Genomic DNA, 17,168 nt, shown 5'->3' on the forward strand with positions numbered 1-17,168 from the left:
TTTTCCATATCCTCACCAACACTTGTTATTTTCTCTTATTTGGATGATAGCCATCCTGATGGGTATGTCAAAAAATTTTAACATCTACTCTGATGATTCAGAAGTGCTGCTTACTATTGTGAGAAACCAGTTCCCTCAAGATAGTAAAAGGGAGCAGTGGCCTAAGGCAGTGACGTATAAAAGAGGAGCTTCAGGGATTCTAGCCATCATATGCAGTATGTGCTTTTGCATAGACATTTTTATTTATAAAGCGGTTTATATTTTTCTTGATGTCAACCTTTTTTTTTGTAAAATATGTGGACTCTTAGGGATCAGCTGAAACCCTCAGATTTGGAAGGGGCACAATTTAGGAGCCCTTGGATATGTGTGAGCTGCCTGGGCCACACCAGTCAGCTCTCGGATTTGGCTTTTAAAGTTTGGATTAGTGTTGTGAGCAGTCCCGGGGATGAACCTTTGTAAGAAGTCCTTTGACCTTTCCTATCATTTTACTTGATCTTTTGCCTTGCCTAATGTACATAGTAAGCCTCAACATATTTTCAAACGGAGAACCAAAAAAACATAGGGTAGGACCTGGTGGAAAGGGCTATGAAAGAGATTGAAGCTGTGGCTCTCTTCAGGTGGTACCACCGTTGCTGCTCATAAATAAATCATTTGCCCCATCTCATTGCTTTAGAGAGGTAGTTCTCTGTTACTTCAGTGTCTTCCTGCCCCTAGGAGCTGTTGTTGAATAGTTTTGAATGAGCCCAGGTACAGAAAATCTATTGGTAAATATTGTTTCTAGTGGACCACAGTCTTCTTCCCCTTGAAAGGCTCACAAAACTGTATTGGGACTGGTGAGCCAGAGCTGTGAATAAGAAAGTAGTAACTAGGGGAATTAATTTAGCCTTTCCCCTAGCTGTTGTCGTTGGGTTTTTGGTTTTTCGGAATAACTACCAGTCCTTGAGGTCAGTTTGAGGGCAGGGTGGAGGATTTTTTGATCAAATAAGTTTGAGAAATGAGATCTGCTCTGTTCACCTATTGGGGATTTATAATGCACATTAGCACCTAGCATCTTAAAGTTTCCAAGAAATTCTGCATAAAGGCAGTATAACAGTTTGGTTAACGTGGTGCTTTCCTAACCTCACAACCCTTTTGTTGAATAACCATGTAACATTCCTAGGGACAAATATTTCTCAGGTCACACATTGGGAAATTAGATCATTAACTTTTTATGTACTTTAATATCAAAAACCTTGAATAAAATATGGATATTCTTGAGCCCACAGAAGTATGAAGGCATCCCCAAAAAGCATGTTGTTACACCTTCCTCCTCAGTGTCACTTGGCCATCTAAGTATTAATGTGCCTTTTGTATATGGCTCCCTGGTATAGGAGGTAGTTTTGTTTGTTTGTTTGTTTTAATTCATTTATTTATTTATTTTTGGCTGCGTTGGGTCTTCATTGCTGCACGTGGGCTTTCTCTGGTTGCGGTGAGCGAGGGCTACTCTTCATTGCGGTGCACGGGCTTCTCATTGCGGTGGCTTCTCTTGTTGCGGAGCACGGGCTCCAGGCGTGCAGGCTTCAGAAGTTGTGCCACGCTGGCTCTAGAGCGCAGGCTCAGTAGCTCTGGCGCACGGGCTTAGTTGCTCTGCGGCATGTGGGATCTTCCCGGACCAGGGCTCGAACCCGTGTCCCCTGCATTGGCAGGCATATTCTTAACCACTGCACCACCAGGGAAGCCCTAGGAGGAAGTTTTGGAGCAGTGTGTCATTATGGAAGATTCTGTGTAATGGTAACTGCTGTAGAAGTCCTTATTCTTTTTCCCTTCCACTTTCGGGTGGGGAATTTTGCTCTTCTTGGTTGTTTCACAATAAATGTTTGCAACAGTACCAAGCATTTCTGGAAAATGGGTGCAAAATGTTGAGGATGAGGATAGTTGGTGTTGTGACCTTTAGTCATTAGTTTTAGAGACTGGGAGAGTTTATCACTGAAAGGAGGTTCTACTGCTTGGGGTAGAATTGGCCCTCCCCCATCCTGTTTGCTGCCACCTAAGAGACTAGGAGAAGCAACTAAGGACCTTTATCCCAGGAGAGCGAGCTCAACCCTCTATATGGTGGATACCCTCTTTTTGGGAATTGGTGTCTTTAAAATATACAGCTTTGGGGACTTCCCTGGTGGCTCAGTGGTTAAGAATCTGCCTGCCATTGCAGGGAACACAGGTTCAAGCCCTAGTCCGGGAAGATCCCACATGCCGCAGAGCAACTAAGCCCGTGTGCCACAACTGCTGAGCCCACATGCCACAACTACTGAAGCCCGTGCGCCTAGAGCCCATGCTCTGCAACAAGAGAAGCCACCGCAATGAGAAGACTGTGCACCGCAATGAAGAGTAGCCCCCGCTTACCACAACTAGAGAAAGCCCGTGGGCAGCAATGAAGACCCAGTGCAGCCAAAAATTAATTAATTAATTAAAAAAAATAAAATAAAAAAAATAAAATAAAATATACAGCTTTGTTGCCAACAGCTGTCACAGATGTTGAGTTTTTGAGCTGGAATAGCTGTGGGAGAAAAGAATGTGTTGGCAAAATACACCTATTGATAATAATCACCTTTCAGATTTAGTTCATTGCTACATCCTAATTTAATATTTCATTCAATTCTCATAACACCTCTACTACATAGTTAAGGGATAATAATTGTAATTCCTCAGTCTGGGAGCTAAAGCATAACATTTAACTAACTTGCTCTAATTCATAAGGCCGTTTAGTGTTTGGTTTTTTTTTTTTTTATTCAAGTATAGTTAATCTACAGTGTTGTGTTAGTTTCAAGCGTACAGCAAAGTGATTCAGTTATACATGTATATATAATACCCTTTTTCAGATTCTTTTCCCTTATAGGTTATTACAAGATATTGAGTATCATTCCCTGTGCTATACAGTAGGTCCTTGTTGGTTATCTCCTTTATATATAATAGTGTATATGTTAATCCCAAACTGCTAATTCATCTACCCCACCCCCTGCTATCCCCTTTCATGACCATAAGTTTGTGTTCTATGTCTGAGTTTATTTCTGTTTTGTAAATAAGTTCATTTGTGTCATTTTTTTAGATTCCACAAATAAGTGATTATCATATGGTATTTTTTTTCTCTGTCTGACTTACTTCACTTAATATGATAATCTCTAGGTCCATCCATGATGCTGCAAATGGCATTATTTCATTCTTTTTTATGGCTGAGTAATACTCCATTGTGTGTGTGTGTGTATATCTATATAGATATCTATATATCTATATAGATATATAGATATCTATATATCTATATAGATATATAGATATATACTACATCTTTATCCATTCCTCTGTCAGTGTATATTTAGGTTGCCTTCATGTCTTGGCTACTGTAAATAGTGCTGCAGTGGACATTGGGGTGCATGTATGTTTTCAAATTAGAGTCTTCTCCAGATACATGCCCAGGAGTGGGACTGCTGGATCATATAGTAACTCTATTTTTAGTTTTTTAAGGAACCTCCATGCTGTTCTCCATAGTGGTTGCATCTATTTACACTCCCACCAACAGTGTAGGAGGGTTCCTTTTTCTCCACACCCTCTCCAGCATTTACTATTTGTAGACTTTTTAATGATAGTCATTCTGACTGGTGTGAGGTAACACCTTATTGTAGTTTTGATATGCATTTCTCTAATAATCAGTGATATTGAGCGTCTTTTCATGTGCCTCTTGGCCATCTGCCTGTCCTCTTTGGAGAAATGTCTGTTTAGATCTTTTGCCTATTTTTTCACTGGGTTGTTTGTTTTTTGGATATTAAGCTGTATGAGCTGTTTGTATATTTTGGAAATTAATCCTTTGTCGATGGCATCATTTGCAAATATTTTCTCCCAGTTCATAGGTTGTCTTTTCGTTTTGTTTATGGTTTTCCTTTGCTGTGCAGAAGCTTCTAAATGTAATTAGGTCCCATTTGTTTATTTTTGTTTTCATTTCCATTACTCTAGGAGACAGATCCAAAAAAATATCACTGCAATTTATGTCAAACAGTGTTCTGCCTATGTTTTCCTCTAGGGGTTTTATAGTATCCAGTCTTACATTTAGGTCCTTAATCCATTTTGTGTTTATTTTTGTGCATGGCTTTTAGAGAATGTTCTAATTTCATTCTTTTACATGTAGCTGTCCAGTTTTCCCAGCACCACTTATTGAAGAGACTGTCTTTTTGTCCATTGTATATTCTTGCCTCCTTTGGCATAGATTAATTGACCATAAGTGCGTGGGTTTATTTCTGGGCTTTCTGTCCTGTTCCATTGATCTATGTATCTGGTTTTTTTTTTTTCGAATACCAAACTGTTTGATGACTGTAGCTTTGTAGTGTAGTCTGAAGTCAGGGAGCGTGATTCCTCCAGCTCCATTCTTCTTTCTCAAGATTGTTTTGGCTATTTGGGGTATTCTGTGTGTCCATACAAATTAAAAAAAATTTTGTTCCAGTTCTCTGAAAAATGCCATTGGTAATTTGATAGGGACTGCATTGAATTCTGTAGATTGCTTTGGTACTATGGTCATTTTAACAATACTGATGCTTCCGATACAAGAACACTGTATATGTTTTCATTTCTTTGTATCATCTTCAATTTCTTTCATCAGCGTCTTATAGTTTTTGGAGTACAGGTCTTTTGCCTCCTTGGGTAGGTTTATTCCTAGGTATTTTATTCTTTTTGATGTGATGGTAAATGGGATTGTTTCCTTAATTTCTCTGATACTTCTTTGTTAGTGTATAGAAATGCAACAGATTTCTGTATATTAATTTTGTATCCAGCAACTTTACCAAATTCACTGATGAGCTCTAGTAGTTTTCTGGTAGCATCTTTAGGATTTTCTATGTATCTGCATATGTATCTGTATCTTCATGTCATCTGCAGACAGTGAAAGTTTTACTTCTTTTCAATTTGGATTCCTTTTATTTCTTTTCTTTTTTTTTCCTTCCTCATTGCTGTGGCTAGGGCTTCCAAAACTATGTTGAATAAAAGTGGTGAGAGTGGGCATCCTTGTCTTGTTCCTGATCTTAGAGGAAATGCTTTCAACTTTTCACCATTGAGTATGATGTTAGATGTGGGTTTGTTATATATGGCCTTTATTATGTTGAGGTTTGTTCCCACTATGCCCACTTTCTGAAGAGTTCTTATCATAAATGGATGTTGAATTTTATCAAAAGCTTTTTCTGCATCTACTGAGATGATCATATGGTTTTTATTCAGTTTGTTAATGTGGTGTATCACACTGAATTAATTTGTGGATATTGAAAAATCCTTGCATCCCTGGGATAAGTCCCACTTGATCATGGTGTGTGATCCTTTTAATGTATTGTTGGACTTCGTTTGCTACTATTTTGTTGAGGATTTTTGCGTCTATGTTCATTGGTGATACTGGCCTGTAATTTTCTTTTTTTGTGATATCTTTGTCTGGTTTTGGTATCAGGGTAATAGTGGCCTCATAGAATGAGTTTGGAAGTGTTCCTTCCTCTGCAATTTTTTTGAATAGTTTCAGAAGGGTAAGTGTTAACTCTTCTCTTAATGTTTGGTAGAATTTGCTTGTGAAGCCATCTGGTCCTGGACTTTTGCTTGTTGGGAGTTTTTTAACTAGTGATTCAATTTCAGTACTGGTAATTAGTCTGTTCATGTTTTCTATTTCTGTCTGGTTCAGTTTTAGGAAATTGTACCTTTCTAAGAATTTGTACATTTCTTCTAGGTTGTCCATTCTATTGGTGTACAGTTGCTCATGGTCGTCTCTTATCCTTTGTATTTCTGTGGTGTTGGTTGTAACTTTTCCTTTTTCATTTCTGACTTTATTGATTTGGGCCCTCTCCTTTTTTTCTTTTTCTTTTTAAAAATTAATTAATTTATGGCTGCTTTGGGTCTTTGTTGCTGCGTGTGGACTTGCTCTAGTTGCCTCGAGTGGGGGCTACTCTTCGTTGCAGTGCGTGGGCTTCTCAGTGTGGTAGCTTCTCTTGTTGCGGAGCATGGGGTCTAGGTGCGCGGCTTCAGTAGTTGTGGCACATGGGCTCAGTAGTTGTGGCTTGCGGGCTCTAGAGCACAGGCTCAGTAGTTGTGGCGCACGGGCTTAGTTGCTCCACGGCGTGTGGGATCTTCCCAGACCAGGGCTTGAACCCGTGTCCCCTGCGTCGGCAGGTGGATTCTTAACCACTGCGCTTCCAGGGAAGTCCCTCCCTTTTTTCTTGATGAGTCTGGCCAAAGGTTTATCAATTTTGTTCATCTTTTCAAAGAACCAGCTTTTAGTTTGTCGGTCTTTTCTATTGTTTTCTTAGTCTCTATTTCATTTACTTCTTCTGATCTTTATGCGTTCTTTCCTTCTACTAACTTTGAGTTTTGTTTGTTCTTCTTTAGTTGCTTTAGGCATAAAGTTAGGTGGTTTGTTTGAGATTTTTCTTGTTTCCTGAGGTAAGCTTTATTGCTATAAACTTCCCTCTTAGTATTACTTTTGCTGCATCTCATAGGTTTTGGATTGTTATGTTTTCATTTTCATTTGTCTCTAGGTATTTTTTTATTTCCTCTTTGATTTCTTCAGTGATCCATTGGTTGTTTAGTAGTGTATTGTTTAACCTCCACATGTTTGTGTTTTTTGCAATTTTTTTCATGTAGTTGATTTCTGGCCTCACAGTGTTGTGGTCAGAAAAGATGGTTGATACAGTTTCAGTTTTCTTAAATTTACAGAGGCTTGCTTTTGTTGCCCAGCGTGTGATCTGTCCTGGAGAATGTTCCATGTGCACTTGAGAAGAATGTGTATTCTGCTGCTTTCGGATGGAATGCCCTATAAATATCAGCTAAGTCCATCTGGTCTAATGTGCCATTTAAGGCCTGTGTTTCCTTATTGCTTTTCTGTCTGGATGATCTATCCATTGATGTAAGTGGGGTGTTAAAGTCCCCCACTGTTGTGTAACACTGTTGTGTAACATTTGCTTTATATATTGAGGTGCTCCTATGTAGGGTGCATATATATTTACAATTGTTATATCTTCTTCTTGGATTGATCCTTTGACCATTATGTAGTGTCCTTTTTTGTCTCTTATAACAGTCTTTATTTTAAAGTCTATTTTGCCTGATGTAAGTATTGCAACTTTGGCTTTCTTTTGTGTTCCATTAGCATGCAATACCTTTTTCCATCCCCTCACTTTCAGTCTGTATGTGTCTCTAGATCTGAAGTGAGTCTCTTGTAGGCAGCAAATATATGGGTCTTGTTTTTGTATCCATTCAGCCAGTATGTGTCTTTTGGTTGGAGCATTTAGTTCATTTACATTTAAGGTAGTTATCGATATGTATGTTCCTATTGCCATTTTGTTAATTGTTTTGGATTTGTTTTTGTAGGTTTTTTTCCCCCCATTCTTTGTTTTCTTGTTGTGATTTGGTGACTAACTTTAGTGTTATGTTTGGATTTCTTTTTTTGTTTTGCATGTATATCGATTATGCATTTTTATTTTGCGGTTACCATGAAGATTTTGTATAGGAGTCTATATTTATATGTGCTTATTTTAAGTTGCTGATCTCTTAATTTCAAACGCATTTTAGATACCCTGAATTTGTATTCTCCTCCCCTGATGATTACTGTTTTTGATTTTATATTTTACATCTAGTTGTTTTGTGTATCCCTTAACTGCTTATTGTTGGATACAAGTGATTTTACTATTTTTAAAAAAATTTGTTTGTTTATTTATTTATTTTGGGCTGCGTTGGGTCTTCGTTACTGTGCACGGGCTTTCTCTAGTTGTGGCGACCAGGGGCTACTCTTCTTTGCAGTGCACAGCCTTCTCACTGCGGTGGCTTCTCTTGTTGCAGAGCATGGGCTCTAGGCGCACAGGCTTCAGTAGTTGTGGCGCACGGGCTTAGTTGCTCCGCGGCACATGGGATCTTCCTGGACCAGGGCTCGAACCCATGTCCCCTGCATTGGCAGGTGGATTCTTAACCACTGCACCACCAGGGAAGTCCAGATTTTACTACTTTTATCTTTTAACCTCCCTACTAGCTTTGTGTGTGGATGATTTCCTACCTTTATTGTGTGTTTGCCTTTCTCAGTGAGATTTTCTGTTTTGTAATTTTCTTGTTTCTAGTTGTGGTCTTTTCTTTTCCACCTAGAGCAGTCCCTTTAGCATTTGTTGTAAAGCTGGTTTGGTGGTGCTGAAATCTTTTAGCTTTTGCTTGTCTGTAAAGCTTTTGACTTCTCTATCAAAATTGAAAGAGAGCCTTGCTAGGTAGAGTATTCTTGGTTGTAGGTTTTTCTCTTTCATCACTTTAAGTATATTGTGCCACTCCTTTCTGGCCTGCAGAGTTTCTGCTGAAAAATCAGCTGATAGCCTTATGGGAGTTCTCCTGTTTGTTATTTGTTGCTTTTCCCTTGTTGCTTTTAATGTTCTCTCTTTATATTTAATTTTTGTCCTTTTGATTACAGTGTGTCATGGTGTATTCCCCTGTGGGTTAATTCTGTATGGGACTCTGCACTTCCTGGACTTGGGCGACTATTTCCTTTCCCAGGTTAGGGAAGTTTTCAGCTATTATCTCTTGAGATATTTTCTCAGGTTCTTTCTCTCTTTCTTCTCCTTCTGGGACCCCTATAATGTGAATATTAGCATGCTTGACGTTGTCCCAGAGGTTTCAAGCTGTCCTCATTTCTTTTCATTCTTTTTTCTTTTTTTGGTTTGGCAGCAGTGATTTCCACTATTCTGTATTCCAGCTCACGGATCCATTCTTCTCCTTCATTTAGTCTACTGTTGGTTCCTTTTAGTGTGTTTTTCATTTCAGTTATTGTATTCTTTAATTTTGTTTGTTTCCCTGGTGGGTGAGATTGGTCCAGGGGCTTGTGCAGGCTTCCTGGTGGGAGGGGCCCATGCCTGCCTCCTGGTAGGTGGAGCTGGGTCTTTGTATTCTGATGGGCAGGGCCATGTTTAGGGCTGTGTTTAGAGGCAGCTGTGGACAGGAAGTCTTTAGGCAACCTGTCTGCTGACTGGTAGGGCTGTGTCCACACCCAGTTTGTTGCTTGGCCTGAGGTATCCCAGCACTGGAGCCTACAGGCTGTTGGGTGCGACCAGGTCTTGGTGCCAATATATTAGCCTCCCCCATGTATCTGCCACCAGTGTCTACGTCCCCAGGGTGGGCCACAGCTGCCCCCCACCTTCCCAGGAGACCCTGCAAGACCAACAGGTAGGTCTGGCCCAGGCTCCTGTGAAATTACTGCTTTTGTCTTTGGTCCTGGTGTGCGTGAGATTTTGTGTGCCCCCTTTAAGAATGAAGTCTTATTTCATCCTGTGGAGCTTCCGCAATCAAGCCCCACTGGCCCTCAAAGCTAAATGCTCTAGGGGCTCCTGTTCCTGTTGCCACACCCCCAGACTGGGGGCCCTGATATGGGGCTCAGAACTCTTACTCCTGTGGGGAAACCTCTATAATATAATTATTCTCCAGTTTGGGGTTCACCTACCTGGGAGATATGGGATTTGATTATATTGTAAGTCCACACCTCCTACCAGTCTCATGGTTCTATCTTTGTGTCTTTAGCTGTAGAGGATCTTTTCTGGTAGGTTTCAGTCTTTTTCAACAATGATTGTTCTGCAGATTGTTGTGATTTTGGTGTGCTTGTGAGAGTTGATGAGCTTAAGGTCCTTCTACTTTGCCATCTTGGCCACTCTCCTATTTAGTTTTAATTATGGAATCAAAACTGGAATCCAGGTCTCTTGTCCTCCAAACAAGTGCTCTTTTTGCTAACTGCATTGACAAATTTGTTTCGATGCCAAGTGTTTAAAATAATGTTTTACATAAATATTTTTATTTGTATAGAAGTTTTATGGCTTAGGAAATTTGGTAGCCAGGAGTAATATTATTTTCTTTACATGGATGAGAAAAATGAGTTTTAGAAAGATTGACCTACCCAATATTGTCGAGTTTGCAAGTGAGAGCAGTGACTAGAACTTAGCCCTTTTTTTGTCCAGTGTTTTCCTGATAAACCAAGCTGTTGGTACATGGTGTCTATAGTGGTTGCCAATAAATATATGCCAAAGTATATATGTAGAAGAGAACTCAATCTCTTCTTGATTCTTCAACCCTGTTGCTAGAAAGGATACGTTTCAGGTTTTAGAGAGTATCAAACTTTTCTCCCAGATCCAAGGTTATAGACCAGGATTATACTAGTCCACTTTGTTGAATGCATCACTTGAATAATTTGGTTTTTGGGGGGGGTCTAAGTAATAGGTCTGGAAAAGGCAACTGACCTTGTTTCTCACAGGAATCATGGGAAGAGTTAGGACTGAGAGTACGTGTCGGCAGTATGTCCAAGGAGGAATTGGGCCAGAACTAGCCTTTGGCACAAGCAGGCATCAGTCCATTTAAACTGTAGCACTGGATTGAGACACATAGTTAATTCTGTTTCTGGGCCCAGGTTGGGCACTTGAGGGTGTTTCCTAGCCTAGAACAGTGCACTGAGAATGACAGCCCACTAGAGGGAAGAGCCCAGCAAAGATCTAGGAAATGCAGATGATAGTCAATTTATTAATCTAATTGAGTAGAACAATTATTGCGTCCTTGTTGACTCTCTCTTCTTATTCGTTCAGCAAGAGGTCTCTGAAATTGATGTAATGTATCACTTCACAGGTCTATGCCAGAGAATGTGTTAACTACAGAGGGCAGTGTAGCTTAAATTGGCTCTTTACATCAGTCTAAGAAATGATACTGCATCTAGAATGAATAAGAGCAAGGAGTTCAGTTTAAAGCAGAGGTTCTCAGATTTTAGAGAGGAGCAGAATCACCCTGAGTGCTTGTTAAAACACATTACTGGGCTCTACTCTCAGAATTTCTGCTTTAGTAGGTCTGGTCTGGAGCCCAAGAATTGCATTAGTAACAGATTTCCAGGTTGATGCTGATGCTGCTGGTCCTGGGATCACACTTTGAGGACCACTTATCTAGGAAGAGATGATGAAGTGGGTATAGCTGTTTAGTTCTTCTTGATTAAAGCCTTCACAGAGGAGGGAAAGGGGAACTAACCTGTCAGTTTCTACCACAGTCAAGACCCTGTGCCAGGTGACTTGCAGTCATTTTATTTAACCCTTGAAACCACTCTGCAAAGTAGTCCTTATCCCTGTTTCCCCTCTCAAGATACACATGTTCAGAGCTTACTGGAATAATTCTTACTTCAAGGACAGATTTCACTTATAACTCGAAGAGTAATGTTGCATATACCGTTATGAACGTGATTTTATGTAATGTAGAGGATATGTTAAATTCTGTTGAATTTATTTATGGTGATACATATTCATTGCTCTTCTTGTAGATTTATGAGAGATATAAAATGTAGGTTCACTTAGCGGTAATGATTATACAGTAGATGGAATTGCTGAGACATTATGTTTTCTCATACAAAACATGAAGCGAATGGGAGGTTTATTTTAACATTAAGTAAAATACATTTTTAGATCACAGGAAGATGGGCATGTGTTAATTTTTTTTTTTTCCTTTTGGCTGTGCCACGGGGCATGTGGGATCTTAGTTCCCCAACCAGAGAATCGAACCTGCGCCCCCTGCATTGGAAGCATGGAGTCTTAACCACTGGACTGCCAGGGAAGTCCCAGGCCTATGTTAATTTTGTCAGCTTTTTTTTTTTTTTTTTTTTTTTTTTTAATAGTGCCAGTTGGTTATTGACCAGTCCTATTGTAGAAACAAATAGAGGGAGGGATGGTGAATTTCAGAATAGTTGGTACTAAAAAATGGCCAAATTCTTGATAGTACAATCACAGTACTTATTCCTTTAAAGTGTTCTTTGTTAATGTTATTTTTGAAAGGTAAACTTGTTTTTAGTGGCTTTCAGTGAAGTTACTTCGTGTTGTTGACAGATTCGCACAGAATTATTAAAAAAACAACAACAGTGATCCAAGCAGTTGAATTGAAGGCATTCTGGGAAACCTGCTGTTTATTGTGAAAATCATCTTTGATCTTGAAATTAAAAGTAAAGCTGGAAAGGAATTTACAAACGAGAAAAAAAAGAAGTTTGGGATCGGACTCACAGGATCTGGGCTTGGAAATGCCTCAGGTAAGGTGCAGAGTTTTATATTTTCCCACTGCAGTTGGTTCAGTAAGTTCTCTGAATCTTAACACAACTTGCTATACTATCTTTTAAAGACATTTTGCTTCTGATCTCAACTGGTTTTGAATACATGTCCTTCTTTTGCTATAGCTTTGAAATTTAGTGAGGTTGACACAGGGAACGATGTGAAGAAAAAGGTGGTTAGAAGGTAGCAGAGGTGCTGGCTTTTATGGGGGCTAAACCAACTCCCCTGAAAATTAATCTGCCACAGAAAGCCCATTTCCATCCCCTCTATCTTCTTCTAGTTTCCCAATTGTTCCTTTCCCTTCATGCCCATTGAATTCAGTAAGGAGGAAATGGTGAGGGACTTCAGCCTTTCTCTCTTTCACACACGCGCGCACACACACACACACACACACACACACACACATATACATATATATACCTCTACCTCCCACAAAACGTGTCTAAGGATTACTGTATCTATTTATATTATGGTAACTATTTTGAATTGCTCAGTTCTGGTTTGAGGCAATCACTGGAACAATAAATGAAGTCCTGTTAGTCCCTATTCTGCATATCCAAACTTCTTCCCTTCCCCCTCCAGTGGTTAGGTCTTATCCCTCCCCTTTTTATGCTGGGGAGAAACCTAGAAATAATGAAAGGGCAGGGACTCTAAGGTGGCTTTATGTGGGGCCAGGCAGAACTGTGCCTCGAGCACGGGAAATCAGCAACTTGCCGAGATGGTCCAGTGATTTGGAGGCAGGCAGCAGAGGCAAAGAAAGGGGGTTTGCTAGCTGGTAGTAAAAAGACCGGTGGCCTCCCTCCACCCCAACCACTATACCAAGTGGACTGCAGATACCCATTTTGACTTCTTTCCCATTCAAAGTTTCATTCGCTATTTATTGAATACTTGAATTTAGGTCTATAAAACACTTACTTTGAGCTTGCAACCTGGCAAGCTTGCAGAAAATTAGAGAAAGAAAAGAATGGGATGGGAAGTACCCATGAAGGAAAACATGGTGAAAGAGTGTGTGAAAAGGGGTCAGTCTGTGGTAGGTAGAAGGTATATGAATAGAGAAATATAAGCAAGTAGACTAATATAATTTTTAAAGTTTTGCCAGAAACTTGCAAGAGAAGAACAAAAAGGCAGACAGGGAATTTGTATTCTTTCCCATCTTCTTCTTTTATCCAAGTTAGATTTCAAAGTGAGGACTTAGACTTGTTTGGGTCACTTTAGTAGTCCTAGCCCAAACTTCACTCTGAAGTAATTTGTTTAGACCTTGAAATGGTAAAGGGGGGATGAAGAGAAAAGAAGGAGCATCAACTCTGGGTGCCGAGTCTTTTTTTCTCCCTTTCTTATTTATCATAGAAATTGTACCCTTCTCAGGGATGAGGATTAAGGCTACTGAGTTCATGCCCCAGTTACTGGCCTCACTCAGCAGATTTTTTGATATTTGGCTGATCCTGTCTCCATCACGTTCCTGGAGGCATTTGTTGGACTAGAGATGCCCAAATGGTCTTCCACTTGTTTTGGGAAATAAGACATTGAACTCATTTAGGAGTATAGAGACTGTCTTGCTATCTCATTTAGGAGTATAGAGACTGTCTTGCTACCTCTGCAGACCCCAAGAAATGGCAGGGGATTCTCCACTTTCTGGAGTTAGAACAGCGAGTGTTGTTAGAGATGGATTTGAAGAAATGTTACATAGCTAATAAATAAAAGTACTCATTAGGTACTACATGCTGACTCTGGTGGCTAAATAAGCTTTAGTTTTTAGAAGTTAGGTATAATTAACAATTTCCAGTCTATTCCTTTTCCAATGTTTGATGCATCTTAGTTATTTTCCTAATATAAGTCCATAGTTTAATGTTAGTTAGATATTTCAAATGTACTAAAATTAAAAAGCAGGAAAAAATACAAAATAGTTTTGAAGATAATTATTTAGTAGGTGTGGGGGTGGGGCTTGTGTGTAATAAACTGGTCTCGAAGCAGTCATTAACTTTCCAAAATTAAAATCACTCTGTTGTAGCCTAGTGTAAGCGGAATGGATCCGCCTTTTGGGGATGCCTTTCGAAGCCACACCTTTTCAGAACAGACTCTGATGAGCACAGATCTCTTAGCAAACAGTTCAGATCCAGATTTCATGTATGAACTGGTAAGTAACATTTTCTTGGATTCTGCTTTAATCGATTTGAGGTAAAGGTGTTGTATACTTTTTTTATTTATAAATGTCTAAAAAGAAAAAATGATGTAATCAGGCCAAATTTTATTCTTGTCACTGTCAGTCTGGTATTTTAGTAGGGTGTGTGAACCCATTGAAAATAGTGAGAGGAAAGGTTATCTAAATATCCTTAAGTTTAGTTTTTGACGATGAAGATAGAAGCCGTCTTTTTAATATGCCTAACTGCTAAAGGACTTTGCAGCTGGGATATTTAGGAATGATAACATTGAGCAAGGCAGATGACACAGAGAATGTGAGACAAAGGTAGCAATTCCAAGCAACATCTGAATATACTAATCATTTATTCTCGAGGTAAATAGACACTTAAGATTCTTAAGAAAAAGACTTTAAGAATAATTTAAATTACATGCAACTTAAGAAACATGGAGGTATATAAAAACTGGAAAACTAACACAAATCTGTTAATTTGCTAAAAATTATTGAGTTGTACAGTAAAGAGAGGTGAATTTTGTGGTATGTAAACTATACTTCAGTAAAGCTGTTAAAACACACAGAGACATACATGCAACCAAAAAAAAAAAAAAAAAAACCAAAACCCCACAAACAAATGGAGAAATCAAAACAGAACAAAAACAAACTGGAAAACTGAAAATTTCCTCATTTTCTTCCTGAGCCTCCACCCACCAAACCTTTTCCCCAGAGATAATTACCACTAACAGAGTTTTTCTATGCATATATAAATATATGAATATTTAAAATTGGATGACATATCATTGATACGGTATTCTGTAACTTAACTGTTTTTAACATAAAAACGTGGTAAGTGGCCTTTCATCCTAGTACATTAGAGCTTAACTGCATTCCTTTTAATGGCTGCATAGTCTTACTGACATTTAAAAAATCATCTCTCTACTCATGAGGAGTTAAAGTACTTTCCCATGCCCAAGAGTTGTTACCAGGTCTTACCAAAGATCTTATCTTTCTGTGGCTGAGTTGCACCTCTCTTTGGATTGCTCTTCACCTCTATGTTTAAATTCTCACTTAAGAAGACATATTCTGTGATGAAGGTAAGGCCTTCGTTATTTGCTTTATAACTGAAGCTTGTTTCTGAGAAGGTCCCAAAATCCTTCTAAGTTAAAGATCAGGAAATGTAAACTTTTTTTCGGGAAGAGTGTTTACAGTGAAGTTCAAGAGCCCTGAACCATACCTAAGTTTCTCAGGGGACATATTTTCCTTTTTTTTTTTTTCCTTGCCCGAGGAAATGATATTAAATGGAATGGTAGAGTGTCATGTAAGTAGTCTTTATCGTAAAAGCAGACCAGAGGTTGAGTACTGATTTATCAATTTGATACATGAAAGTGAGTATGGAGGTAAATAACTCTTTCCTCAATTACGGTATGTGATTTTTTTTTTTTTTTAAAACCTTTCTCAGGATAGAGAGATGAACTACCAGCAAAATCCTAGAGACAACTTCCTTTCTTTGGAGGACTGCAAAGACATTGAAAATCTGGAGTCTTTCACAGATGTCCTGGATAACGAGGGTGCTTTAACCTCAAACTGGGAACAGTGGGATACATACTGTGAAGACTTAACGAAGTACACCAAACTAACCAGCTGTGACATCTGGGGAACAAAAGAAGTGGATTACTTGGGTCTTGATGACTTTTCTAGCCCTTACCAAGATGAAGAGGTCATAAGTAAAACTCCAACTTTGGCCCAGCTTAATAGTGAGGACTCTCAGTCTGTTTCTGATTCCCTTTATTACCCTGATTCACTTTTCAGTGTCAAACAAAATCCCTTGCCCTCATCATTCCCTGGTAAAAAGATCGCAAGCAGAGCAGCTGCTCCTGTGTGTTCTTCTAAGACTCTTCAGGCTGAGGTCCCTTTGTCAGACTGTGTCCAAAAAGCAAGTAAACCCACTTCAAGCACACAAATCATGGTGAAGACCAACATGTATCATAATGAAAAAGTGAACTTTCATGTTGAATGTAAAGACTATGTGAAAAAGGCAAAGGTAAAGATCAACCCAGTGCAGCAGAGCCGGCCTCTATTGAGCCAGGTTCATGCAGATTCAGCAAAGGAGAACACCTGCTACTGTGGAGCCGTAGCCAAAAGACCAGAGAAAAAAGGGACGGAGCCTCTGCAGGGCCATGCCACTCCAGCTTTGCCTTTTAAAGAAACCCAGGAACTATTACTCAGTCCCCTGCCCCAGGAGGGGCCTGTGTCGATTGCAGCAGGAGAGAGTAGCAGCCTTTCTGCCAGCACATTGGTCTCAGATTCATCCCAGAAAAAAGAAGAGCACAATTATTCCCTTTTTGTGTCTGACAACTTGGGTGAACAGCCAACCAAATGCAGTCCTGAAGAAGACGAGGAGGACGAGGAAGATGTTGACGATGAGGACCATGATGAAGGATTTGGCAGCGAGCACGAACTTTCTGAAAACGAGGAAGAGGAAGAAGAGGAAGAGGATTATGAAGATGACAAGGATGATGACATCAGTGACACTTTCTCTGAACCAGGTATTGTAGTGCTTGGAGGCTTACTGAATTGACTTTTTGCTACTCTCTTGAAATAGAAAGTTTTGCTTTGGATGCTTTCTTTGTCTTAGTCTGGGGATTAAATGACTTAGTATCTTGACTTGAATATGTAATTGCTTTTATCTATTCAAACAGCTCTAAAATAATCACTCTTGCTCATGTGTAGTTCATATGCTGATTCCTCGAGGGCTTCTTCTTAATTTATCTTAGGTTAAGTGATCTGTCACTCTCTTGAGCAGCTGTGCAAAGATGCCAAAATTGATTGGTTTAAAAAATATTCCTATTTCTGCATGTGTCCCTCTGTTATAATTGAGGTGTGTTTGGAGTCCCTAGAATGGTGAACCAAGCAATGATGGTTTATATTACTCATCCCTAATAACCAACAAAGCCTACGTA

The 17,168-nt window shown here is 39.4% G+C and overlaps 1 protein-coding gene and 1 long non-coding RNA gene across 7 annotated transcripts in view; one reads left to right on the top strand and one right to left on the bottom strand.

The window, feature by feature from the left end:
* The window catches only part of LOC309623865, a 543,116-nt gene that overhangs the window by 71,613 nt on the left and 454,335 nt on the right, over nt 1-17,168 (bottom strand). The gene's annotated exons all lie outside the window — the stretch shown is intronic.
* The window catches only part of CREBRF (CREB3 regulatory factor), a 61,596-nt gene that overhangs the window by 13,680 nt on the left and 30,748 nt on the right, over nt 1-17,168 (top strand). For 5 of the 6 annotated variants that reach the window (XM_082381105.1, XM_082381108.1, XM_082381110.1 and 2 more), the window contains exons 2-4: nt 11,859-12,055; nt 14,083-14,208; nt 15,668-16,754. In XM_082381105.1, the coding sequence (XP_082237231.1) occupies nt 12,047-12,055; nt 14,083-14,208; nt 15,668-16,754 (1,222 nt within the window). In that variant the 5' untranslated portion in view covers nt 11,859-12,046. The remainder of the gene's footprint in view (nt 1-11,858; nt 12,056-14,082; nt 14,209-15,667; nt 16,755-17,168) is intronic. The other variant, XM_082381109.1, reaches the window with a different exon arrangement.

The sequence above is a fragment of the Balaenoptera borealis genome (genome assembly GCF_965194805.1).
Source record: "Balaenoptera borealis genome assembly, chromosome: 2".
Classification (NCBI taxonomy): Eukaryota; Metazoa; Chordata; class Mammalia; order Artiodactyla; family Balaenopteridae; genus Balaenoptera; species Balaenoptera borealis.